The sequence below is a fragment of the Haliaeetus albicilla genome, chromosome 16, assembly GCF_947461875.1.
Source record: "Haliaeetus albicilla chromosome 16, bHalAlb1.1, whole genome shotgun sequence".
Taxonomy (NCBI): domain Eukaryota; kingdom Metazoa; phylum Chordata; class Aves; order Accipitriformes; family Accipitridae; genus Haliaeetus; species Haliaeetus albicilla.
The window spans coordinates 31486989-31510818 of NC_091498.1; the positions used below are offsets into that span (position 1 = coordinate 31486989).

At 64.1% G+C, this 23830-nt stretch overlaps 6 protein-coding genes across 7 annotated transcripts; 5 read left to right on the plus strand and 1 right to left on the minus strand.

Annotated features, from left to right (window-relative positions):
• Window positions 1–296: 296 nt before the first annotated feature.
• On the plus strand, window positions 297–2950 carry LOC138689480 (membrane-spanning 4-domains subfamily A member 15-like). The gene is made up of 7 exons (XM_069804538.1): window positions 297–423; window positions 616–789; window positions 1137–1256; window positions 1519–1575; window positions 2096–2251; window positions 2404–2523; window positions 2710–2950. The coding sequence occupies exons 2-7, from the start codon at window positions 619–621 to the stop codon at window positions 2716–2718; spliced, it is 633 nt and encodes a 210-aa protein (XP_069660639.1). The 5' UTR covers window positions 297–423; window positions 616–618; the 3' UTR covers window positions 2719–2950.
• A 290-nt stretch (window positions 2951–3240) lies between these two features.
• CCDC86 (coiled-coil domain containing 86) lies at window positions 3241–6011 on the plus strand. Its single transcript, XM_069804232.1, has 4 exons — window positions 3241–3467; window positions 3955–4084; window positions 4766–4840; window positions 5593–6011. Exons 1-4 carry the CDS (start codon window positions 3271–3273, stop codon window positions 5710–5712), a joined length of 522 nt encoding a protein of 173 aa, XP_069660333.1. The 5' UTR covers window positions 3241–3270; the 3' UTR covers window positions 5713–6011.
• A 954-nt stretch (window positions 6012–6965) lies between these two features.
• LOC138689366 (acyl-coenzyme A amino acid N-acyltransferase 2-like) lies at window positions 6966–9342 on the plus strand. The gene is made up of 4 exons (XM_069804231.1): window positions 6966–7184; window positions 7648–8117; window positions 8262–8464; window positions 8672–9342. The coding sequence occupies exons 2-4, from the start codon at window positions 7655–7657 to the stop codon at window positions 9257–9259; spliced, it is 1254 nt and encodes a 417-aa protein (XP_069660332.1). The 5' UTR covers window positions 6966–7184; window positions 7648–7654; the 3' UTR covers window positions 9260–9342.
• A 1432-nt stretch (window positions 9343–10774) lies between these two features.
• ZP1 (zona pellucida glycoprotein 1) lies at window positions 10775–15344 on the plus strand. Its single transcript, XM_069804539.1, is given in 13 exon segments — window positions 10775–10918; window positions 10920–11137; window positions 11389–11510; window positions 11589–12783; window positions 12977–13120; window positions 13263–13447; window positions 13535–13632; window positions 13889–14016; window positions 14095–14284; window positions 14368–14518; window positions 14863–14947; window positions 15060–15181; window positions 15264–15344. Coding segments are annotated over 12 exon segments (2652 nt in total). The 5' UTR covers window positions 10775–10889; the 3' UTR covers window positions 15167–15181; window positions 15264–15344.
• Window positions 15345–15582: 238 nt separating this feature from the next.
• Window positions 15583–20614, minus strand: PRPF19 (pre-mRNA processing factor 19). Its single transcript, XM_069804233.1, has 16 exons — window positions 20409–20614; window positions 20102–20251; window positions 19860–19936; window positions 19617–19758; window positions 19383–19456; window positions 19202–19264; window positions 19051–19092; window positions 18875–18949; window positions 18503–18578; window positions 18153–18262; window positions 17813–17968; window positions 17661–17730; window positions 17396–17481; window positions 16573–16743; window positions 16268–16373; window positions 15583–16081 (listed from the first exon to the last, which is right to left on the minus strand). The coding sequence occupies exons 1-16, from the start codon at window positions 20425–20427 to the stop codon at window positions 15984–15986; spliced, it is 1515 nt and encodes a 504-aa protein (XP_069660334.1). The 5' UTR covers window positions 20428–20614; the 3' UTR covers window positions 15583–15983.
• Window positions 20615–21480: 866 nt separating this feature from the next.
• Window positions 21481–23484, plus strand: TMEM109 (transmembrane protein 109). 2 transcript variants are annotated; one of them, XM_069804234.1, is made up of 3 exons: window positions 21481–22091; window positions 22202–22328; window positions 22458–23484. In XM_069804234.1, the coding sequence occupies exons 1-3, from the start codon at window positions 21864–21866 to the stop codon at window positions 22826–22828; spliced, it is 726 nt and encodes a 241-aa protein (XP_069660335.1). In that variant the 5' UTR covers window positions 21481–21863; the 3' UTR covers window positions 22829–23484. The 2 variants fall into 2 exon arrangements, with proteins under 2 accessions (XP_069660335.1, XP_069660336.1); XM_069804235.1 differs by having other exon boundaries at window positions 21522–22091; window positions 22226–22328.
• Window positions 23485–23830: the final 346 nt, after the last annotated feature.

Below are 23830 nucleotides of genomic sequence, written 5' to 3' on the forward strand. Positions count from 1 at the left end.
GCAAAGCGTCTCCAACTGGGGAAGGAGATGACTCACCCAGGACTGGGCAGGGGGGTCTCCTCCTTGGAACACCCCAAGGGACAAGCATCCAACCCTTTCCCCAGGCTGCAGCGAAGCCCTCGGAGGGGGTGCCCACCTCGGGCTTGCAAAGCCCCTCTCCCTGCCTCCCTCTCCCTCCACCTCGTGTGCACAGGCGGATGCGTGCGGGGTTTTTGCCAGCCTCTCTCCCCTCCATTGGCAAAGCCACTTCATTGAGCAAGAGGGGCCTGACAACATTTCCATGAACAAACTTCCTGCAGGGAGCAAAGGGCAGCAGGATCGCGTCCCTGCCTGACCACCACCTCCTGGAGAGCTTCAAACAGCGAAGGGACCGCTAACGGTGGCTGTGGAGAGGAGGAGGAGGGCAAGCCCAGGCTGAAGGAGGTACCTGGGTGGGGGGGTGAGGTGTGGGGTGCAGGATGGGGTGTGGGACATCCTTGTAAGAGGATGTCAGTGCTTCTCGTGTCACCGCTCATGTGGACACGTTCCATGTGCTGGTCCCCAGCAGGGTGGGAGCTGGCCTGGTCCTTCAACTTCCCCACCTGCCCCGGCTCCTCAGCCCCACTCTGCCCACAGGCGATGGCAGCCACCACGGTGACCGAGTCCGGAGGCATGAGGATCATCACGGAGGTCATCCCAGCCACAGACCCCCGAGCGGCCCAGCTGGCCTCCAGCTCCACGCTGCCTGCATCCGCCACGTTGTCATTTCAAGTCAGAGGCTTCAGAAGGGCTCAGCCCAAGGCGCTGGGGGTGAGAGATGGCATTCTGGGGTGATGCGGCACCACAGGGGCAAAGCGGGGACTAAGTATCCCCAGGGACTGTCCTGCTTGAGGTTCTCCTTGGCTGGGGCAGAGGTGACATTTGAAACCAGCTCCCTTTGCCGGCTCACGCTGCTGCGCCAAGTGCCCACACACCCAGCAATCCCGAGTCCCTTCTCAGCACCGTAGGGTGCAGTCAAGATGTGGTGTGACAGTGGGATCAGGGTGGAACGCAGCTATACAGCAACAGTGATATCCATCCTTTGCTGGTGCTGGCAGACAGGCAGTGCTTTGAGTCAAGAGTGACCGGGGGGATCCTTCTCCCCTGTCCTTCCCCAGACCATCCACATCTTCACTGGGATCATTCATGTCTGCTTTGGGATCATCCTGACGGTGTCAGAGTACAGGAAACCTTCCCTCCCTGTGGCCAGCGGGGTCCTCTTCTGGCTCGGGCTCCTGGTAAGCAGGGACATACTTGGCCTTCACCTCTTCACTGTCCGATGAGGACAGGGGGATCTTGGCAGATCGTGGATCAGATTTCCTTGTCACTAGGGCCTCCTCTTACACCCACATCTTCTGGCTGTCCCCTCTGGGGATGGAGGGGGTGTGCGTGCAGCGCCAAACACGGATTTGCAGCCAGAGGGGCACCAGGATGTTCGGGATGGGTGACAGGGAGGGGTGCCTTGCTGCTGACGCCCTCCTTCCTCTGTTTTCTGAGCAGCTCCTGGTCTCAGGCTCTCTGCTGGTGGAAAGTGAAAAAAGAGATAACATCTTGCTGGTAAGGAGGTCCCCTGCAGCCAGGCTGGGAGGGGCAAAGCATCTCCTGTTGCTTCTGTGACTTCTGTTCCTTCCAGCGGCTCGTGGGACCCTTCCGCAGCCTGGATTCACCCTGCAGGGTCTACAGCGAGGCACCTCAGGCCTGTCTCACCCTCAGGAGGTGCCCAGCTCTCTCCCTCTCAAGCAGAGGGTGGGCAATCCTTCATGATTCAGGGCTTCCACAAGATGCTTGGGGCCTGGTGGAGTCACTCTCGGATGATGGGGACAAAAGGCGTCACAGAGGGTGGCTGCCCTGGGTGGCTTTTCCAGCAGCATATCTGATCTGAGTTGAATAATCCAGATTGGAGGCATCCCTGCTCAGACAGCTCAAACCAAAAGCCCCAGGCAGCCTCTCCCCGGGCTCTGTGGCACCTTGTGGGGGGTCTCTGGCAGGATGGGCATCATGCTGCCACCCACACAGCTCCTGTGCTCTTGGCGGGAGCAGAAGGGACAGAGCTGCTGATGTGAGGTGACCCACACAGGTGAAGACCTGCTGCGTTGTCAACATGGGGGTCATCCTGAGCACACTGGTGGCCACTCTTGTCCACACCACGGCCATCACTCACGATGCCCCTGGCTGCGAGACCAACATGCCGTACCAGCTGAAAGCCGAGTGGTGCTTCAACGCTGATAACAAGGTAAAGCCTCCTGGTCCTGCTCAGGCGGTGGGTCCGAGCCTCCCACTGCTGCGCGGCACAAGCAAACAGGGCGATTGCCAGGCAGAAGAGGGGGACAAGGGGTCCTGCCAGCGAGCGGGACCTGCAGGACCCTTCTGCTCTCCTCCTCGCAGATCCTGACCAACGGGTTGGATTCCATGTTCGTCATCTTCAGCCTCCTGGAGTTCTGCGTGGCGGTGGCGGCCCTGGCCTTTGGCTACAATGCCATCAGGCAGCACAACTACATGCCCATGGTGAGGGGACGCCGGGGCCCCGTCACAGCCCAGAGCCCTGGGGTGCTGGCTCCTGCATTTCGGAGGAGTGGGACAGCATTACCCACCCCCTTCTTTCCTCTGAGGTGACACACCGAGCTGGTAACCCACAGGGGTTTCTCTACGTGACCCTAAAAGCTGGATTTCCCCTTTTTTCCCCTCTCCCAGGCGCCGTAGCCATGACCAAGCCCCCAACTGTCCAGTTAAGAACTGCCGCACGCCCCAGCCCTGCTGCAGCCGAGGTGCCAGAGCCCGGGGAGGGCGGGGGGAGACCTCCCTGGTCCCTGACGGTGGAGCTGACCGGAGCCCGAGAGCCCTCGGAGCCCCGGCCCCAGGCCTGGGCCTGGCCCCGGGAAGGAGGCCTCTCCCCTCTGCGTGTTTGGCCCCCAATAAAGGTCTCTCCCCCCGGCCCAGGCCACGCATTTCTCCGGGACTCGCTCGGGGGGGGGGTGTGGGGCCTCACCGGGTGGAACTGGGGGTGGGTGAAGGGCACCGGGCACTGACCGCCGCCACCACGGGATGACGGGCAACCCTAGACTCTCCCTGCCCGGTACAAACATGGCGGCCCTCCGCCCGGCGCCGTTGGGAAAGCGGGAGGAGTTGCCCGACACTAAAATGGCGGTCGGGGGCTCAGCGTCGCCTCTCTTCCATTCTGCGCATGCGTACGGCGGCGCGGCGCGCCTCTGACGTCATCGCCCGGCGCCGTCCGGGAAGGGGCAGCGTGGAGAAATGGAAGGGGAGTGCAGGGCGGCCCCGGCCTTGGGTCCGGGCCCTGAGGAGTCCAACGGGGCGGCCCCGGTCCCGACCCCGGCCCGGCGGCGTCGGAAAGCCGCTAAGAAGCGAAAGGAGGCGGCGGCGGCGGCGGTAGTGATCCCGCGGGGCAGGCCCAAATCGGGGCGGGTGTGGAAGGACCCCGGCAAGAAGAGGTGGGCGCGGGGAGGAGGGGGTCAGGCCTCTGGGAGGGGGGCCTGCAGGCTCGGGGGGAGCGCTTTGGGGGGGCCTCTGGTGGAGGTAGGGCTGTTTGGGGGGTTTTTGAGCTCGGAGGGAGGCTCTGGGAGGGGGCAGGGCTGTTTTGGGGGTGGGTTGGGCCGGGAGGGGATGTGGGGCGGGCAGGGCTGCTTTGATGGGGTCATGGAGGTGGTTCGTAAGGGGGATTCCGGAGCGGTCTGTAGACTTTAGGAGGGGACAAGGCTGCTTTGGGGGAGTCCTGAGCTGAGGGAAGGGTTGGGAGGGGTTGTCGAGGGGCCGAGGCTGCCGTGGGAGGCTCTGAGCTGGGAGGGTTTGACACAGTTCTGGCCTGAGAAGTTTCTGGAGAGGACCCAGAGTGGGCAAGGCCGTGTAGGGTTTCTGTGAGCCACAGGGAGCTCAGCTCTGCCTCCTCCAGCTGCTGACATGGCTCATTTGCCTGCTCAGGTTCTCACACATGATCCAGGACAAGGCCCTTCGCACCTCTTGGGCACGGAAGATGAAGGAGTGGCAGGAAAGGAAGCTCGTCCGGGACCTGGCACGGCAGCTGCAGGAGGGGAAGCAGAGAGAGCGAGAGGTAATGGGGCTCGGAAGCTGGGCCTTGAGCTCAAGACCCTGCAGGTAGCATCGCCCAGCCTCTCTGTGCCTGCTGTCTCCATGGGGCAGTGACCATGCTCGTGACACTGGCACCCCATGGGGCAGGTTTGCCGGGCAGCCGGGGCCTCTGCTGTCCCACCCCTAGGCTGAAGCTACCCGCTCCCTTTGCTAGGGCGAGCTGAGGGACGTGTTGCAGAGTCAGGCCGTGACCAGAGACTTTCCACCTCTTTCCATACGCAACCCCGTGTCTCTGCCCTCATCCCAGGCTTCGGGGCCGTGGCGTTATTCTGGCAAAGCCCTGTGGGTTGCCTGCCCCACAGTGAGCACAAATAGCACTGGCTGCCCTTCTCATGGGTAGCCGGGACAGTGAATTCCCTGCCGTCGTGCCAAATCCAGGCTGCAATAGTCACATGCTGCAAGTCACTGACTTGGAATAAACTCGCTCAGTCAGTTCAAGGCTCGTGCCAGCGGGGGGAAAAAGTGCTGCTGGTTTGACTTCGTGCAGCAGATTTCATGCTTGGGCAGGTGTCGCTTGTGCTGCCATAGCCGTGCAGCGCTCTGACTGGTGTTGGCATCAGCTACAGGTTGATGCTAGTTTAGGTTTAAGCCCAGAGGGAGGTAGGGAGGGACGCACAGGAACATTTTGGTGCTGCTCCCGCAGGAGAAGAAGCGGCGGCGGGAGGAGAACCTGAAGCGGCGCCTGGAGAATGAGCGGAAGGCGGAGATTGTGCAAGTGGTGAGTTGCAGCCCCGCTCCTGGTTGGGGGGCACTGCGGTGGCCTGGCAGACCCAGCGGCCTCCACACCCTGGGTACTGGGCTCCAGTTTGTTCCAGTTCCTTTCCTTGGCTCCTCCTTTGAAGGATACTGTGAGCAGCACTGGGAGGACTGGGGAAATCCAACCAAACCCAGCTACAGCAGGAGGGTGACTCTTCTGCTGAGCTGGCAGCTGATGTCCTGCAGGGTGGGGTGAGGGACAGCTTCTCTTTCAAGCTTGAGAAAACCAGAACTGAGGCTGCCCCGGGGATGGCCGGCACACGGAGTGATAGAGCAAGGGAAACACAGCACTGATGGGGATCCAAGCATGCTGTGCTTTCATATGGGGAAGGTGTAGCTTTTCTATCTGGAAGAGACCTGGGAACTCAGGGTGGCTGTGGTGAAGATCTGCACAACCACGTGGTGGTGGTGAGGATGGGATTATTGGCTGTCCCCTCCAACAAAAGAGCTGCAGCAACTTGGAGATGTTCCCAGGAAGGAGTTTTAGGATAAATCTGATCAGGAGCCAGACTTTGGTCATTGCTATGTCTGCTGGTTTGGCAGCAAGAGGAAGAAGATCTCATCTCACAGCTCCGTGCGGAGGGGCCTGACTCCGGTGTGGGCTGTGCTGGCCATGCTGCAGGGGTGGGAGGCTGGGAATCCTGCCGTGCCCATCTCACCTGGCTCCCCCCAGTGCGGTCTCTGTGCCTGAAAGCCCTCTTTCCCCCTTCCCAGATCCGGAACCCACTGAAGCTCAAGCGGGCAAAGAAGAAGCAGCTGCGGCGGGTGGAGAAGCGGGACACGCTGGCCCTGCTCCAGAAGACACCCGTGCGGCGCAAAGCAGCCATGGAGTGAGACGGGAAACGGGGCACCACGATGCCCGGCCCAGGCAGCCGAGGTTTCTACGGCTCCTGCTTCTCTCCAGGGGTGCTTCCCTGGCTTGGTGGGCAGGAGTCGCTGCCTGGGCCCTCAGTGTCGGACAGACAGCGGGACAGAGCTGGGGTGTGTTACACAGCACCATGACCCGCAGGAACCAGCTTCTGGATCCCCCCTGCCCTGTGAAGTTGGGGTGTTGCTGACAGCCAGGGGCTGGAAGGAGAACTGCTTCACCTACCCAAATCTGCTTTTTCTTTATAAAAACGAATGGGAACTGACCCAGACTCGCCTCCAACAGCTCAGGGTGGGTTGGTGGCTCCAGCTCAGGAGCCTTCCCTCTGCTGAGGCAGATCTCCCTCAGCCTTCCTGGGATCGCAGAGCACCATGGCTCCCTCACTCCCTGAGGCTCCCCTTCCTCAAAGAGGGGTCTTGCCCCCCCCCCAGGAATGAGCCCTGGAGCCTGTCACAAAGGGAGGGGGCACATCTTTGCTACGCTGCGGAGATGGGAGGGGATTGCACCGTGCAGCGCAGCCTCCTGTCGCCCTTCTCTGGGGATGCTGGGGGGCAGCACTGCTGCGGGGTGGGTTTGCAGGCGGGGGCTTGGAGTGGGAAACCCACACAGATCTTTATACCTTCCTGGTTTTTCTTGTCCTATAAATGCCCCTTTCTGCGTTCCTGTTGAGGGCTGTGTCTTCAGCCTGCTGTGAGCCAGACCGGTGGGGTGGGAGGGTGCCAAGGGTGTCGCTGGGTGGGCAAACACAAGGCTGCAGGGAGGATAAGCCCGTGCTTGCAGTGGGGAGCCCCGATGGGGGAGGGCATGGTGATGCCCGGGCCCAGCAGCTTGTGGCTGTGGGGGGAGCTGGCCCTGTGCCCCCCCTGCCCAAGGCAGAATGAAGCAGGGGGAGGGGTTAATCACAGGCTGGGGGCTCAGGGGACCCCAAATGGGGGGGGGGGGGGATAGAGCTTCCTGTTGCCCCCACTGAATAGGAATTGGGGGTTTCCCACCCATACACAGGGCAGACCCCGTTGAGGGGTGCCACAGTCGAAGGGTGAGGGACCTGGCAGGAGCTGTGGGGCGGCTGCCAGCCTGGCCTGGGTCATCGGGCAGTAGGGCTCTGCCCTCGCTGCTTCCCAGATTAATGATTAATGAGGCAATATAAGGGAGCGTGGGGCAGGCAGAGCCCTCCTCTCCCACCCACTCCCTCCTCTCCCACCCACTCCCTCCTCAGAGCCACACCACCAGCCCAGCCTCGCCCCAGGCCTGGTAAGAGGGGGCTTGGAGCCCATCCGTGTGGCTTCAGGGCTTTGGGGCTGTCCTGCTTTCCTGGTGGGGTGTACGTGGGCGGACTCAGCGTCTCCTCCCAGGGCTGGACTGGGACCAGCACCTTGTCAGGCTTCCGGCGTGCTGCCACAGCCTGCCTGCCCGCCCTGCCGTGCAGAGGGAAAACGGGGTTTGTATGGGACTGGGGGGCCTGTAGCCTCTGCCCCCCAGCTTGTCCCTGCTCCCCCAACCCCCTACCCTGGTCCGGTCCCGAGGTGCAGAGGAGGAGGACAGGGAGAGGGGATGGTGCGTGCTGGGGGCACCGGGGCTGGGGGACAAAAGAAAAAGGTGTCTGTGGGTGTCCCTGCCGCCGGGCAGGTTTGGGGGGGCTGCTGCAGGCAAGTTTGGGCTTAGAGGGTAGGAGGTGCCGGGGAGGGGGGCCGGGGACCATGAAAGGAGGGATGTCAGCGGGACCGGGTGGGCTGCAAACCCTGTGGTGTGATCGCCAAGTCCCGTGGCCCCTCGTTAGGATCCCTGGGGACAATCCCCTGCTGCCAGCCCGCGGTGGGCCACCGAGCAGCCCCCTCCCTGGGCGGTGTGACCGTGGGGCTTGAGTGGGATGCTCGGGGGTGATGCTTATCTCCGTTCCCCAGGTGCACCATGGTGGAGGTGACGGTGACGCCGCAGTCCTCGCTGGCCGACCGGCCGGTGCAGATGAGGGTGCGGGGGCTGTCCCCCTCCCAGCTGGTCACCCTGCGGGCATCACTGATGGATGAGCAGGGCGAATGCTTCCAGGCGCGTGCCTTCTTCCGCGCCGACGGCGCAGGCGAGGTGGATCCCGGGTGCCACGCCGCCCTGGGCGGCAGCTATGCCGGCGTCTGGCCCATGGGGCTTTTCTGGTTCCTGCAGCCCGACACCCTCTTCCGACGGCTGGTCAAGCGGGATGTGGCCGGCAGCCCCTTCCTTGTCCGTCTGGAGGTCTTTGACGGCCTCTGCCTGGTCACTGGACCTCAGGACCAGCCGCTGGCCTCCTGCGTGGCTGAGCGGTGGTACGTGTGTCCCGGCATGCAGCGGGTGCCCATCCGGGAGGGCAGGGTCCGTGGAGCCCTCTTCTTGCCACCCGGTGAGAAATGGGGCACGGGGAACCCTGGGCTGCCCAGCCTTGGCTCCCTGGGGACACCTCGGGACCAGCTGGGACCCCTGGGGTGTGGGATAGCACTGGCGGCTCCTGTCCCCCATCAGTGACGGTCTCTCTGGCTGCCCGCAGGACCAGGACCCTTCCCAGGGGTGATTGACCTGTTTGGGGGTGCGGGTGGCCTCATTGAGTTTCGTGCGGGGCTGCTGGCCAGCCGGGGCTTCGCAGTGCTGGCGCTGGCCTTTTTCGCCTACGACGACCTGCCCCGCACCTTGACCCAGCTCGACCTGGAGTATTTTGAGGAGGCGGCCGAGCTGCTCCTCCGGCACCCCAAGGTGAGCCCTGCAGTGTGGCGGGTGGCCCCTGCAAACAGGGACGTCCTGGTGAGCAGGGACGTCCTGATAAGCGAGATGTCCTGGTGACTGGGGATGCCCTGGTGAGCAGCCATGTCCCAGTGAATGGGATGTCCTGGTGACTGGGGACGTCCTGGTGATGTCCCGGCATGCGGTGCTGCCAGCTTGCTCTGTTTTCCCCCACTGCAGGTGCGAGGACCCGGTCTGGGTGTCATCGGCATCTCCAAAGGAGCAGAGGTGGCCCTGGCCATGGCCAGCTTCCTCCCACAGGTGGTGGCCACGGTGTGGATCAACGGCACAGCCTTCCTCCATGGCAACCCGCTGGTCTACAAAGACCTCTGCATGCCCCCCATCCCCTACTATGCCGAGCGCATGATCTTCACAGAGATGGGGGCCTTGGACAACTCGGCCATCTTCGCCGATCCCCGGGACCCCGCGTACAGTGCCTCGGCCATCCCGGCCGAGAAGGTCCGGGGGAAGGTCCTCTTCGTGGTGGGGGAGGCCGACCGCAGCTTCAACAGCAAGCTCTTCGCTGAGCTGGCCATGGCACGGATGCCACCGGAGAGCTGCCGCCTCCTCTCTTACCCCGGGGCCGGGCACTTGATCGAGCCCCCCTGCTCGCCCCTCTGCAGCATCTCCAGCATCCGGGGGACCCCCCGGCCAGTGGCTTGGGGGGGTGAAGCCCAACCCCACGCCAAGGCCCAGGAACACTCATGGCGGGAGATCATTCAATTCTTGGAGCTCCACCTGGGTTCTGCCGCCACCATGAAGCTGTGATGGCTGTGGGGAGGCTGGCGGGGGGAAGGAGCCAGTCCCCAGGCTTGCCACCCCACTCAATAAAATGCACCCTGCCAGCCGGCGCTGCCTGATCCTGCCTGCACTCATGGGAGGGGGGCACCAGGTCCTGGTGACAGCACGTGGGAGGACCCCTGTGTGTATATAAGTGCATATGTAGGCGCAGCCATGGCTCAGGGGATTGTTGCTGTAGCTGATACCTCTCTTTAATGAGGCGGTTAAAGTTTTTGGGGGGCTACAGCCAAACCCCCAGCTCCACACGCCCTTTTGCCATGAGCCTGGGTTCGGTGCCGTGAGCTGACACAGTCCCCGTGCCTGCACGGAGCTGGGGAGGGGTTCCCCTGGGAATGCTGAGGACAGCGGCTCCCATGAGACAGGAAGGTTTGAAACCCCCAAAAACGCTGAGGCTGGCACCTGGGCTGGGATGGAGGATGACAAACGGGCATCAGGGCTCATTCACGCCTGGCATGGTGCAGGAGCCGGCTGTGACCGTCACACCAGCAAGGGACAGGGGAGGGTGTGTGTGGGGTGACTCAGTTTAGTCTACCATAAAGATAAGACCCAGAAGGGAAATTTCTCGAGAGGGAGGCAGAGGGAACCCACAAAGCACTGCGCTCAGCACCCACCCAAAGGGACCAAGGTCCTTCCTCCGCATGCTGGGACGCAGGTGAAACTCAGCTCTGGCTTTTTGTTGGGTGCCTGCCCATCGCTTGACCACAGCTGGCTCCCCGTTTGCCTTCCTGCGGGGACCTTGGCGGAGGGATGACAAGCATCCCGTGGCTTGGGGCCCCCCCATGGCAGAGCTGGCAGGACCGCGACCACCCTTGCTCTAGGGTGAGGGCAGCACCCAGCCGGGCATGAGAGTGGGGTGTCGGGAAGCACCCCAGAGCAGAGGATGGTGACAGCCAGGATAAGGGGTGTCCTGGGGACCCCTGGCCCCACGCCATGCTCAGGACAGCAGTCTCGATTCCCTATTTGCAGGAACGGTTTCTCCCGACATCTCACTTCCGCGGGACAAAGTGCTCTTCGAAGGACTTTCGGTTCCTCCGTGGCACTGCCAGTGGAGCAGAGCTGGGGTGTGCAGCCACGGGGTGCGTATTTGGGGACAATTCTCTGATTCCCCAGCCCCCAGACCTCACTGGGACTGTGCTGCTGTGCTCCCCCCCCAGTCCCTCTGCAGGTTCCCGGTCCCATGGCTGCCCTGGCAGAGGGGTGTCCATAGGGGAGCCAAATGCCACCACTGATCCCCACCGGCTCATGGCAAACCCCAAGGCTGTGCGCCAAGGGGGAAGGTGGGCACACGCCAGCCCCTTCCTCCTGCCCGCATGGCTTGGTCCAGCTGGGCATCCTGGCCAGTGCCGTCTCCGTTGCCCATTCGCAAGGACAGTCTCTCCCATCGCAGGACAAACAAACAGCTGCTTTGACCAGTTTTCGGTTCCTCCCCGGTCACCCTGGCACGGCTGCAGGAGGTGACCACGGGGCCGAGGGCAGCGAGGTCGCTGGTGGCAGGGGAGCGAGGAGCCCTGGGGCAGAGCTCATTCCCCCCGCCACGGGGCAGGAGGCACCGTCCCGACACGGCCCCACCGGTCATCTGATTCCCCCCCCTCCCACCATGTCCCAGTCGGCCGGGTATAAATCCATGACCCCCAGTGCCAAGCCACGGAGAGCCCCATGCTCCGGACTCACTTGCTGCCACCGCCATGGGACGGAGCTGCTCCTTCCTCCTGCTGCTTCTCCTCCTGCCCCTGGGGCCGGGAGCCGCCTTCTCGCTCCTGCGGTACCGCTACGACTGCGGGGACTATGGCATGCAGCTGCAGGCGTATCCCACCCGTGGCCGCACCGTCCGCTTCAAAGTCATGGGTGAGTGGGCATGAGGTCCCCCCCGACCCGGGTCTCCTTGGGGTGGCGTGTGCTGGATCACTGTGGGGTTACCCCAAAACCCCAGGGTGCTTGTGCCCTGATGGGATGAGCCCAATGGCTTGAATGAGCTTTTGGTGAGGGGCCATGCTACCGGGGAGGGTCTCTGTGCGCCTGTCTCCCCTGGGAGCACCACGGCACCCAGCTGTGCCACTTCGCCTCCCCCCCCCCCCATGGCCACGGTGTCCCCACAGACGAGTTCGGCACCCGCTTTGATGTGGCCAACTGCTCCATCTGCCTCCACTGGCTCAATGCCGGGGCGGACGGCGCCGTCATCTTCTCCTCCGGCTACGAGGGCTGCCACGTGCTGGTGAAGGTGAGGGTCCCGTCCCACCCGTGGTCCCCCCCCGGTGCCGGCAGGCTGGGGGAGACTGTCCCTCCCGTCCCACCGCAGGAGGACCGCTACGTCTTGAGGGTGCAGCTGGAGGAGATGCTGCTCAGCGGGGTCCTGGCCGCCTCCTATGAAGTCAACATGACCTGCCCGCAGCCGGGCGACGAGGAGATCCTCACGGCCGGCAATGCGCATACCGAGCACCGGGCCGGTCGGGGCAACAATGTCCACCAGACCCAGACTGATGTCCTTGTCCCCCTGTCCCAGCCTGGCCTCCTGCACCACACGTCCCAGTCCACCCTCACCCTCCCGGGACGCCAGCTCTCTCCCCAAGCCAACTCGGAGCAGGTTCACCCTGTGGCTCAGACCCAGCCGGTCCTGGTGCACCCCGGGCTGCAGCCCCAACCCCAGCCCAGCCTGGTTCGCCCAGGGCTTCAGCCCCAGCCTGGCATGGTTCGCCCCATCAACCAACCTCAGCGGGGCTTAATGCGCCCGGGCATGCAGTCCCCAGCCCAGCCCGGGCTGTTGCACCCCAGGGCTCAAACCCAACCAGGTCTTCTTCGCCCAGGGCTTCAGACCCAAAACCAGCTTGGGTTATTGCACCCCGGGGCTCAAACCCAACCAGGTCTTCTTCGCCCAGGGCTTCAGACCCAAAACCAGCTTGGGTTATTGCACCCCGGGGCTCAAACCCAACCAGGGCTCCTTCGCCCAGGGCTTCAGACCCAAAACCAGGCTGGGCTGGTGCACCCTGGGGCTCAAACCCAACCAGGTCGTCTTCGTCCAGGGCTTGTGCCCCAAAACCAGCCTGGGTTGGTGCATGCCGGTGTCCAGTCTAGCTTAATGCACGCTGGTGCTCAAAGTCAAACAGGCTTCGTACGCCCGGGATTTCAGCCCCAAACCCAGCCGGGCTTAGCTCACCCCAGCCTTCAGACCCATTCCCAAGCTGGTCTTCTCCGCCCTGGGCTCCAGAGCCAAACTGGGCTGCCTCACCCTGGCTCCCAGCCTGGCCTGGTACGCCCGGTTCTCCAGAGCCAAGCTGGGCTGGTACATCCCGGTCATCCCCGACCGGGTCTAGTGCACCCGGGACTCCAGTCCCGACCAGGTTTTGTACGTCCTGGACTTCAGGCTCAGCCCCAGCCGGGGCTGGTGCGCCCAGGACTCCAGCCCCAAGCCCAGCCTGGCTTGCTGCATCCTGGGCTTCAATCCCAGCCTAGTCTACTGCAATCCACGGCTCTCTTCTACCACTCAGCAGGGGCAGGTAAGCCAACGTGACGGGATGGAGAGCTGCAGCCGGGGCTGGGTCCTCCCTGTGCCCGGAGCAGCAGATCACAGCTGTGAGGAGACGCCTGGGGCAGGCAGGAGGATGCTTTGGCAGGGGGATGCTTGGGTGGGCAGGTCAGGGGGATGCTGAGGGGGATGCTCAGGGCAGCGTCCCGTCTCTGCCACCCCAGGCACCCAGTTGACAAGGGAGCAGTGCCAGGTGGCGGTGGGGAGGATGCCCTGCGTGGCCCCGCAGGGCCGGGAGGCATGCCTGCAGGCAGGCTGCTGCTACGACGACATGGACCGCATCGCACCCTGCTATTACGGCAACACAGGTAGGATGCTCGGTGGGGTCCCTGGGGATGCCCCATCGCCGACCGCCTTGGCCAGCACCTACCGGGGTGGAGAAGTGGTGGTGGGGGGGTGGTTGCAAATCCCTGTTGCTCAGGCTGATGGAATCGCTCCCTCGTGCTGCAGCCACTGTGCAGTGCCTGCTGGACGGGCACTTCGTCCTGGTGGTGCCGCGGGGCCTCACCACCCAGCCTTACAACCTGGACAGCGTGCGCCTCGCCAGCACCCAGGCCGGCTGCGAGCCCGTCAGGGTGACGGAAACCTTCGTGATGTTCCGCTTCCCCGTCACGCAGTGCGGCACCACCGTCCAGGTAGGGATGTGACACCCCCCCACCCTCCCTGAGGCCCCCCTCAGAGCGCAGATGGGGACCCTGACCCCATGTGCATGTCTACCTCAGGTGATCGAGGACCGGCTGATCTATGAGAACCAGCTTATCTCCACCATCGACGTCCAGGGTTCCCCCCGCGGCTCCATCACCCGGGACAGCATCTACATGTAAGGGGAGGGTGGGCAAAGATAGGCAGAGAGCCGGAACCTGCCCTGGCAAAGCCCGTCCGGCTCTCCCTCTGCCTGCAGCTCCCCACTGGAGCAGTTCCCCCACTCCTTGCTCCTGCCGGTGCTTGGACCGGGGACCCCCACAGCAGATGCCCCAGCGGTGTCCACCCCTCCTTGGGCTGGGGGAAGCTGATGCTGCAGGGGGCTGGAGGGCATGGGGTGGGGGGGGCATCCAAGTCCGCTCTGCTCCCCTCAGCCTCCAGGCTCGTTGCATCTACAACGCCAGCGACCTCCTGCCACTCCGCGTGGAGGTGGCCATGCCCCCCACGGCCGCCCCCCTGGCCATGCCGGGGCCACTCAGGCTCCAGTTACGCATCGCCACTGGTGAGTCGCCCATTCTCCATACCCCCCTTCGCTGTCCCCCCCACCCTCAGCCCGCTCAGCCTCTCGTCCTCCCTGCAGACGAGAGCTACACCTCCTACCACCCCGACGGCGACTACCCCTTGGTGAGGGTGCTCCGGGACCCCATTTACGTGGAGGTTCGCCTCCTGCAGAAGACGGACCCTAACCTGGTGCTGGTCCTGCACCACTGCTGGGCATCCCCCAGCACCGACGCCGCGGCTGAGCCCCAGTGGCCCATCCTGGTGGATGGGTGAGCAGGGGGACACAGGAGGATAGAGAAAGGCAGATGGGGGGGTCATCCACACCAACCAAGGGTCCTTCTTATGTGCCCAGGTGCCCCTTTGCAGGGGACAACTACAGGACACAGCTCGTGCCTGTGGGACCGGCCTCGCCGCAACTGCCCTTCCCAAGCCACTACCAGCGCTTCATCATCTCTACCTTCACCTTCGTGGAGCCCCCCTCCATGGCGGTGCTGGAGGGAGAGGTGAGGAGGGGGCCAGGCGTACCCTGCAGCATCGCCCCAGGGGGGCTGGCCATGGACTTCAGACGTCCCTGGTCCTCCCCTTGGTTAGCAAGCCCCCATCCCAACACCCCCAAAACTCACCCCAGCACCTTTCCTGAGCAAACCCCCCCCCCGGGCTGGCTGTGGTGCAGAGGTGCTGGCACAGCGTTGCTGCCTCGGTCCTGCTCTGGTCCCCAGCCACGGGCCCGCAACGGCAACGGGGAGCCCATGCTGCTTGGGGTGGGGGGTTCCTTGGGGCTTGGAGCACCTTCTCTGGGGCCCCCAGCACCGTCGCCTGCTGACAGTGGCCCACCCGTGGTTTTCAGGTGTACATCTCGTGCAGCGCTTCTGTTTGCCACCTGGCACAGCCCGAGCCCTGCCGGCCCTCCTGCCAGCTGGGAGTGCCTTCACGTAAGTCTGGGTGCCGCCGGTTCCCGTCTGCCTCCTCAGCAGCCGGTCACGGTGTGGGGGGGGGACCTCTGCCTGCCCCGGCTTTCCATGACAAGCCCCTGGCCCTCCCCAGGAGCGCGTCGGTCTCTGGGGGACAGGAGGACAGCTGAAACCACGGGCACGGTCACCTCCCAGGGATGTGTCATCTTCCCCAAGGTCCCCAAGCTGCGGAGAAGCTGAGCTCAAAGGCACTAGGTAAGTGTTCCTCCGCTCCCTAAACTGCCCCTTCATCCCAGCTCTAACTCACTCTCCTCCTTCTCCTCTTCCTTCTGTGCAGCTCCTGCCTCAGGCCAGACACCACCCGACATCTCTGGGCAAGCTGGAAAAATAAACCAGTGCATAGCACGGCTCAAGCTGGCGGCTGCAGTGGTGTGGTTTGTCCCTGGGGGGTGAGAGGGAAGAAGAGGGTCCCCTGTCCCCATCCCAGAGCTGGCAGCACCCACACCTCCCAGCTCCCCTCCTCAGCCCTGCTGGCTGGGGGCTGCGATGCCCCCCGGCCCACCCCAGTGTCAGAGCCTCCTCGCCTCTGTGCTACACCCTAGCCCTTCACAGGAACCTTCCTTACTCCCAGGACAACAGGGGCTGGCACACACCGCTATGGTGAATAGTTCTTTATTTCCATAACGAAACTAGATAACTGCTTACAAAACCTGCACAGTCCTTCCCTCCCTCCCTCCTTCCACACATCCCAGCCACAAACATCCACCAGCGCCAGGGTTAGAGCCTTTTGTTGCATCAGTTACAATCACTGAACAGAATCTAAAGCCAGAAAAGACACACACAAAACTGGAAAAGAAGAAAACTAAAACAACAAGTTCATGAAGCACGGGGAAGGTGACATCCAACTTCCCCTCTGCCAACAGCTACAGCAGGGGAGCCCAGAGAAGTAATGAACCACTTGCCTCCCTCCCTCCCCACCCCCCCGCCCCGATACTCCCTCCCACCCTCCCACCCCAAATCCCAGCACGGCAGTGAGACCCCGGCCCCACACCCAGGGCTACAGGCTGTAGAACTTCAGGCTCCGATCCATGCCCGTTGAGGCAATGAACTTGGCGTGGTGGCCAAAAGCCACTCCCGTGGTGAGACCGCTGTGCTCTGGGGAGGGAAGACAGCCCGTGGTTACGGCATCGAGCGGAGTTAGTCCCTGCCCGCTCCCCGCTGAGGGTGGCATGGGCAGAGCCCGGCCATCTCCGTGCCTGCACCCCACAGCTCGCTCTGCAAACCCAGGAGAGTGTTTTCTTTCCCCGGGAGGGAACCTACACACGTCCCCCAGCCCCTCACCTGTGAAGTGGAGGATTTCCGTCCACTGCTTGCAGATGTAGATCTGGACATCCGTCCCGCCCAGGGCCAGGTAGGTGCCGCTCTGGTCAAAGATGAGAGACTTCACCTGCGGAGGAGAAGGGGAACGAGGCTTCAGACCAGGCCCAGAAAGCTCCAAACGACCTCTCGGGGTGCCAGGGTGGGCAGCACTTCCGCATCAGGCTCCCCCAAAGCAGAGGAGCGCAGTCGGAAGTGGGGATGGTGGGCACTGGGAGAGGAGCCTGCCAGCCTGCCCATAATGGGGGGAAAAGGGGACAGTTACACACCTCAAAGTTGTTGTCCAGCTGCAACGTCTTGAAGTTCTTAAGCTTACGCAAGTCCCAGAGCTTGACAGAGGAGTCGTCCGCTGCCGTGGCCAGGTAGTAGCCGTTCTCGGAGAAGGCGATGCTGGTGATGGGGCCCGAGTGCCCCGGGAAGTTGGCCACGTTGGTGCGTTCCTGGGGATAAGGCAGTTAGAGACAGGCTGCCAGCAGGGAACCGCAGCACCCTCACAGCCGGGAAATCAGAGAGCAGGTCCTTGCAACCGCAGCTCGACTCTCTATCACCAGTCTGCTTCAGCGTTAAAACATAGGCAGGTGAACGGAGACTGTGCCGCTTCCACCTGCTCGTTACTTGCCCTGAACTACGGCTCGACAGGCTGACGCGGTGCTATAGAGCTGACCTGCTGACAGCCGAAGCTGCTCCCGCGCTGGAGCTACAGTGCATCGCTAAAGCGCGGCTGCGCTGACAAATTCACAACTGTGGGACCGAGCAAGGCCCACGCGCATCCAGCACAGACTCATCCCGCAGCAGAGCCAGGCAGCCTGCCTGCGAACCCTCCTCCTCCTCGCCGATTCTCTTGGGGACACAGCAAACAGCACCTTGTCACAAGGCAACCCCTGATCACCAGCTACGGCACCAGAAGTGACTGCTCTTGAGCTAAAGCTTTATCTTGTTGGAGGAAACCTCAGAAAAGATTCCCCAAAGCCCACTCCAGCAGACACGGGCACCGCACCTCGGACTGAACACTCTGCTGGGCACCAAACTGAGCACACCCCCAATGCACCGCCTCCCTGTCCCCCATCCCTGCACACCCAGGGCCAGCCTTACCTTCAAATCCCAGATCTTGATCTGAGAGTCCATCGTCCCAGTTCCAAAAATGAGCCCGTCCGGGTGGAACTGGGCGCAGGTGAGAGCTGCAGAGACATGGGGAGATTCGGAGGGTTGGGGAGACTTTCTGACTTTGTTAGCAGGCCCCACCCCGCCCGAGTTCTTCTGAGCTCCCAGAGCCCAGGGACCCGTGGGCAGAAAAATCCCTTCTCCGCAGGCTTGTGACAGCCCCCCCGGGGTGAGGATACTTAGCCGTAAGCCTTACCACAGCCAGAGCTCTCATCCGTCACCTTGGTGAGGACACGGCCTGTCTGGATATCAGAGAAAGCCCAGTACTGGAAGAGAGGAACATTGCGTTGAGTAGAGAGAGATCAGCAGCAGTGGGGAGGGGGCCTGTGGTGTGGGGCTGGGTCTCACCTGGTCATCAGAAGAGCTGAGGAGGTAGTCGCCTGTTGCGTGGAGGCTCAGCCCCGTCACAGAGCCCTCGTGGGCACGGACGACCTGCACGCACGAGGCGTTGGGCACAGACCAGATCCGGATAGTAGCATCGGGAGAAGCTGAGAATACCAGGTCCTAGACAGGGAAGTTAACGTCAAAAGTCGTTCACCTCTCCATCCGAGAGCACTCCCCACAGGCAAGAACTGGCCCATCACCAGCCCGCACGGAGGTGGAGAGCCCACCGGAACAGAGCACCAGAAAAGGGCCCAGAAAGCCTGATCTGGGGCAGCCTGGCTGTGAGGGAAGAGGCCAAACGCACCTGAGACGGATGGAAGACAACACTGGTAACCTTCTTGGAGTGCCCTTTGAGCGTCGCCAGGATCTGCTCCGAGCTCTTGTCAAAGACGATGACGTTTTTATCAGCCCCGCCTGGAAAACAAAGTGGGGAGCGGTGAGAGACAGGAGTCTGCAGCCAACCAAGTCCAAGTCCACCCACCTTTCCTGGGGACCACTGTCCTGAGAAGCTTTGCCATGAGGCGAGAGAATCCCTCATGCCCCTTGCCCCACCTCTATCCCCCGAAAGCACAGAGAAAGGGACCTGCTCCCAGGCAGCCACAGGCTCTTAGCTGACACCAAGCAGTCCCCAGCAAGCGGAGGAGGCTCCCTTACCGGTGAGGATCTTGTTGGTATCGGAAGGACAGAGGTCCAAGGCAAGGATCCCTGGGATGCTGGCGCTGTGCAGCCCCTGCGCGAGGTAGGAGAACGCCAGATTAATGCCACAAGCAAGAAAACGCCCCCAAAGGGAATAGAGAGGCCTGCGAGGGAGCCCAGGGTGTTTCATTCCAACAGCGGGAGCCTGTGCCACATCTACTGCAGCACAGGTCCCTGCTGGCTGTGGCACAGAGAGTCACGACCCTCGCCTTGCTCTGCCCAGCAGCAGATCTGTCGCTTATTGATGCTGCAAAGCGGCACAGGAGAGGCCTATATGCCAAGCTACAAGGGGGGAGTTTTAGAGCCCCAATTTCACATCACAGCACTCACCACGTGTGAGGCGACCTGCCGGTACTTGCTGAGCTCCTCTGGCTTCACCAGCTCCTCTGGAACCGTCTTGCCTCTCTGCAAAAGGAAAACAGTATGGGAGATAAACATCGGCCTCTCTCGGGGCACGGCACGCCCTGGCTGCTGCAGCATCTTTGGAACAAGACGGGGCCGCTTACCTTCTTACGCTCCGTGGTCAGCACCGTAGCCTTGTCTTGAAGCTGTGAAACAAGAGAAGGGTGTTCACAGACTGACTGGGGCTCCCGTGGGGGAAAGCTGGAGAACAGCCACCCCTAAAGCCTGTGGCAGCACAAGTGGAAGTCCCCTTACCTTCTGGATGATCTCAGGGGTCATGCCCACAAGCTCTCCCAGATCCATGGACTCCCCAGATCCCTGTACGGGACAGAGAATGGGGCTGGTTACACCCAGAGGTGGAAGACAGGGAAAATGAGTGAAGACTGGCAGCGGGGGACCAAGGGGAAAAGTGCCAAGACGGGCAGCAGGGACTTACCGCCACGTTTGGCTGGGAGGACGGCACCGTCTGAGGCACGATGAGGCCAGCCTGTGGCTTCAGAGTTGCCAAAGCTGCGGAGGCAGAGAAAGGCCATGAGTTTAACAGGCGCTCGAAGGGGAAAGGAGAAGGCAACCAGCGCAGCAATCGCTACCAAGACTACCTGCTGCTGGGCCACACGCTGGTCTCTCTTCCCCAGCTCCCCCTCCCTGAGGCCCACAGCCCCCACCTCACCTTCTCGGGCAGCGGTGACCTCTTTGGTGAGCCGAGCGATGACACGGCAGGCAGCATCGTGCTGGTAGAGCGCGTGGGACAGCTCCTGGCGTGTTGTCTGCAGCTGCTGGCGGAGAGTGAAGCTGTGCAGCATGACGGCATCCTAGCGGGGCAAAGCAGAGTCAGGCAGGGAGAAATGCGTTAGCCCCAGTGCAGGCAGCCGCTAGCGCTCAGCTCCGTCCCCAGCCGTGACCCAGCGCTTACCCACTCATCCTGGAGGGCTTTCAGGATGGCCGGGATACTCGTGGCAGACGGAGGCTTGGGCCGGATCGGGTGGGCAACTGTCAACGAGACAGTGTGAACGCGTCAACCCCATCCTCCACCTTCCCGTCAATCCCTCCGTCCCACGGACCCGCTCCTGACACGGTGAAGCCTCTGGTGCTTCCCCCGGGGGCGGGGGGGGAGAACCGGCATAACCCCCCAAATCCCACCCCCGCCCCCGTCACCTTTGATGTCGATGAGCTGCTCCTCGGAGAGGGGCTGGTTGTTGACGGGGTCGGTGCCATTCTCTGCGATGTACTTCTCGATCAGCCGCCGCTCGTAGACGTGGTTGGAAACCGGGGAGACGCAGGGATGCTCGGGCACCTCGTTGGAAACTGCGGAGGGGAAGAGGTTACGGCACCGACCAGGGCCTGGCGGGGCCTGACAGAGGCCGCCGCCTTCCCGGTAATCTCTCAACCCGGTAAACCGCCCCCTCCACACAGCCCAGCGGGGGGGGGCTTCTCTCCGCCACCGTCCGCTTCCCGCACTCACTGGAGCAGATAAGAGCCATGGCGGACACCGAGAAGACGCGGTACTCCCACTACGGCGACCACGCTCCGGTTCCGGTTTGATTGTGATTTTTTTTTTTTTGGTTTTGGTTCCGGTTCGCGGCGGCCCGTCGCTAACGGCTCACGCGGCCGCCGCCGCCGCCGCCGCCGCCGGAAACGGAAGCGCTCCCGGCTTGCACCGCGCCAGCGCGCGCACCCCCCCCCCGCCTATCCTCGGGAACGGCGCCTCCCAGCATGACCCGCGCGTCGCCACGGGACCCCGCCCCCTGGGGGGGGTGTGCGTATCTCTGGGGCCCCGCCCTCTTGGGGGTGTGTTTGGGGATATCAGTTGCCATAGCGACCGGCTCCCGGCATGCAACGGGACGCCGTCGCTGTGGACTACAGCTCCCGTCGTGCCCCGCGCTCCGGCCCACCCGGCTCCACAGCGCCCCCTTGCGGTGGCGCTGAGCGCTGCCCCGCCGGCGCGGGGGTCGCGGCGGTGGGGGGGGGGGGGAACGGCGACACGAACCGGGCCTTGGGGGGGTTACCCCGGGGTGAGACGGCATGGGAGGGAGGGGATCTTGGAAAAGGGGGGGTGCAGGCCGGGAGTGGGTGGACTCGGGGGTGGGGGGGGTCCCGGGGGTTGAGGGGGGGTCCCCGGGAGGCGGGGGGGGGTCGCGGAGGGGGGGTGGGGTGGGGGCACTCGGGGGAACGAGGAGGGAGGGAGGGGGGGTCATGGGGACTGGGGGAGAAGGGGTATTGTACCCCCCCGGAGGTCTGGGGGGGGTCCCCAGCAAGACGGGGGGAATGGCGGGGGGGGGGTGCACCCAGGGACCGGAGAGGGGCTGAGCGCCCGGTGACACGGGGGGGGGCAGGATGGGGCACACGGGAGGGGGGGGGCGATGACGGGGAGGAATGGGGTACTCGGGGAGGGGGGTGCGGGGTCTTCTGGGGGGGAGACAACGATGGCTGCGCCCCATCCCGGAGCACCCCGCTCCCTCGTCCTCCTCCTCCGGGGCCGGGGGTGCCAGACCCCCCCCCCCTTCCCAAAACCGGGCCCGTGCCCTTGGGCAGGGCGGGCGCTGCGTCCCTGATCCCCGTCCTAAAGATAGCCGGAGCGGCCGGGCCTGCACTGGGGCCAGCTCGGCCCCGGTGGGGGGGGGACAGATGGACGGACAGACCCCCCACTTTGGGGCCATGGCCTTCCCCTCCCGCTCGGGGGACCCCAAAGGCCAGTGTGGGGGGGGAGACACGGACCCCGCTGCCCTTGGCTGTTCCCCAAAGAGGATTCTGGGACGGTGCCAGCGCTGCCGCTTACGGGCGACGGAGGCGGCCCCGGCACGGAGGGGGAAAAGGCGTCAGCTGCTCGGGGCCGGGGCCGGGGGGGGCCGGGGACAGGGGGGTCCTGTACCATTCCCACCCCGCTCTCCCTCTCCCCACAGAGACCCGGGGGTCCAAAATGGGGGGCGACGTGGGGTGCCGGGCCTTGTTGGCCACGCTGCTCTGGATCCCCTTTCTCGGGGTGACGGCGGGGGACCGGGTGGAGGACGGCCAGGACGGTTTTCGAGGCCCGGCCGCCGCCGATGCCGCCGACGCCGCCGGTGACCTGCTGTCGCGGCTGGGCCGAGCCGCCTGGGCGACCCTGGAGAGCTGGGTGGGCCCCCAGCCCCTGCGGCTGGTGGCGGAGGTGAGGTCCCGGCCCCACGGCACACACGAAGGAGCCATCCCCGGTGGGGCAGGGACGTGGTGGTGGTGGGCTGCGTCCCACCCACCGGCCGCCAACCCTCCCCCCCCCAGCTCCGGTGCCGTTTCTCCCCGCAGAGCCTCGCCGCAACCCTCTGGATAGTGTCTTCGGGGATCTCGGCAGCCCTGACCACGCTCTGCGGGATCCTGGGGGATCTCCTGGCCGCCTCCGGCATCAGCGGTGAGCTGGGGGGGCCGGGGGTGGCGGGGGGGGGGGGGAGAGGAACCCGGTTGCGGGATGGCTTTGGCACCCAGCCCCGCCGCCGCTGCTGTCGCCGTGCCGTCGGTATGACACCCGCCTCCCTCCCAGGGGACCGGCTGGTACGTTCGGTGATGCTGGGCCCCGGCGAGGTGCAACGGGTGTTGCTGTGGGGTCTGGCCGCCCTGGTGGGTTCCTGGTTGCTGTCGCGGTTGTGGGGGCTGCTGCTGCGGGCGTTCCACTGGGTGAAGCTCTGCTGCTTCCTGGGTGCCTTCCTCCACGTCGCGGTGTCCCAGGAGAGCCCCACGGTGCAGGCAGGGATGTTGCTGGGGCTGTGGGTGCTCTACACCCTTTTGGGGTGTCTAGTAGGACCCCCCAGCCCCAGCCCCCAGCTGGATGCCGCCGTGCGCAGCCTAGAGTGGAAGGTGGAAGAGCTGCGACGGCGGCAGAAGTGGGGGGGGCCCCGTAACCGGGAGGAGTGAGGCCTCCCCCACCTCCTGCCACCATCCTGGGGGGACAGCCCACTCCGCTGCAGCATCCCCAGTGCACCCCGTTGGCTTGGCTCCATCCCCCCAAGCATGTGTCCTCCCTGCTGAGCCCCCATGCCCCTTCCTCTGCCCCCCACCACTGCCCCGGTTCACCCTGGGGGTGCTGCTCCCGTTAGCCCCCCCCTGCCCTGGGGGTGGACACGAACCCCCTGTCCTGCTGGGGGAACAGAGAAAGGGCCCCTCCCTCAATGCAGCACCCCCAAAATTGGAGACCCACCTCCCTGCGTACACACCACAGTGCCTTCATGTGAGCCCAGAGTGCCTTCTCCTGGGGTGGGGGTCCTGCTATGGCCCTGGCAGCCCCCTGTGCCCCCCCCAGCCCCAAATCCAGGCCCACCACAGAGGGGAGGAGACCCCTAATCCCCACTCGCCCATCCAGCCAGCTCCGGTAACGGCTTGGCACGTAGAGGGGAACCCACTCCCCACCCTGGGCATCTCCCCAGCCCAAAATGGGGGCTCTGCTCATGCAGGGGGGGGTCGCAGTCCCCCTCAGGGCTAGCAGCCGGGCCCTGCGTTGTCAGTCCTTGGGTTTTAAGCTGCTTTTTAAACTGTTTTGATATGTGGTTTTGAATAAATACGATTTCATCCTGGCTTGGCTCAGCTGCTCTTCCTGCGGGGAAAGGGCACGGGGAGCAGCGAGCAGGCTGCCCACTCGGGAGCTTGGGGGCTCCCCTCAGGGGCTGCCCGGCTACCCCCCCACCCCACTCAGGGTGAACAGGAGTGGGGGGCTGTGGGGGTGGCTCGTTTTTGGGGTGCAGGGAGGGTGCCACACGCTTGCCCTGCGTATGTCCCTCTCTGTTTGCTAAGGCCGGTGCTGAGCATGGGGGGGGGGGGGTGTTTATCCGTGCCAGGATCCAGCCCCTTTTCCGTCCCCATCGCCCTCCAGCCATCCCCACTGCCCTGCGGCCGGCTGCTCTGCCTCCCTCCTGCTCGCTC

Bases quoted from the DNA above. Each gene is read 5' to 3' on its own strand.
- LOC138689480 (XM_069804538.1), top strand. From the start codon at position 619: ATGGCAGCCACCACGGTGACCGAGTCCGGAGGCATGAGGATCATCACG. The intron at 1,257-1,518 runs GTAAGCAGGGAC...TTTTCTGAGCAG, and splicing joins TCTTCTGGCTCGGGCTCCTG to CTCCTGGTCTCAGGCTCTCT. The intron at 1,576-2,095 runs GTAAGGAGGTCC...TGACCCACACAG, and splicing joins AAAGAGATAACATCTTGCTG to GTGAAGACCTGCTGCGTTGT.
- LOC138689366 (XM_069804231.1), top strand. From the start codon at position 7,655: ATGGTGGAGGTGACGGTGACGCCGCAGTCCTCGCTGGCCGACCGGCCG. The intron at 8,118-8,261 runs GTGAGAAATGGG...GGCTGCCCGCAG, and splicing joins AGCCCTCTTCTTGCCACCCG to GACCAGGACCCTTCCCAGGG. The intron at 8,465-8,671 runs GTGAGCCCTGCA...CCCCCACTGCAG, and splicing joins TGCTCCTCCGGCACCCCAAG to GTGCGAGGACCCGGTCTGGG.
- CCDC86 (XM_069804232.1), top strand. From the start codon at position 3,271: ATGGAAGGGGAGTGCAGGGCGGCCCCGGCCTTGGGTCCGGGCCCTGAG. The intron at 4,085-4,765 runs GTAATGGGGCTC...CTGCTCCCGCAG, and splicing joins GGAAGCAGAGAGAGCGAGAG to GAGAAGAAGCGGCGGCGGGA. The intron at 4,841-5,592 runs GTGAGTTGCAGC...CCCCCTTCCCAG, and splicing joins AGGCGGAGATTGTGCAAGTG to ATCCGGAACCCACTGAAGCT.
- PRPF19 (XM_069804233.1), bottom strand. The intron at 19,759-19,859 runs GTAAGCGCTGGG...TTGCCCCGCTAG, and splicing joins AAGCCCTCCAGGATGAGTGG to GATGCCGTCATGCTGCACAG. The intron at 17,731-17,812 runs GTGAGACCCAGC...CCTCTCTTCCAG, and splicing joins TCAGCTCTTCTGATGACCAG to TACTGGGCTTTCTCTGATAT.
- TMEM109 (XM_069804234.1), top strand. From the start codon at position 21,864: ATGGGGGGCGACGTGGGGTGCCGGGCCTTGTTGGCCACGCTGCTCTGG. The intron at 22,092-22,201 runs GTGAGGTCCCGG...TCCCCCCCCCAG, and splicing joins CCCTGCGGCTGGTGGCGGAG to CTCCGGTGCCGTTTCTCCCC. The intron at 22,329-22,457 runs GTGAGCTGGGGG...CCTCCCTCCCAG, and splicing joins GGCCGCCTCCGGCATCAGCG to GGGACCGGCTGGTACGTTCG.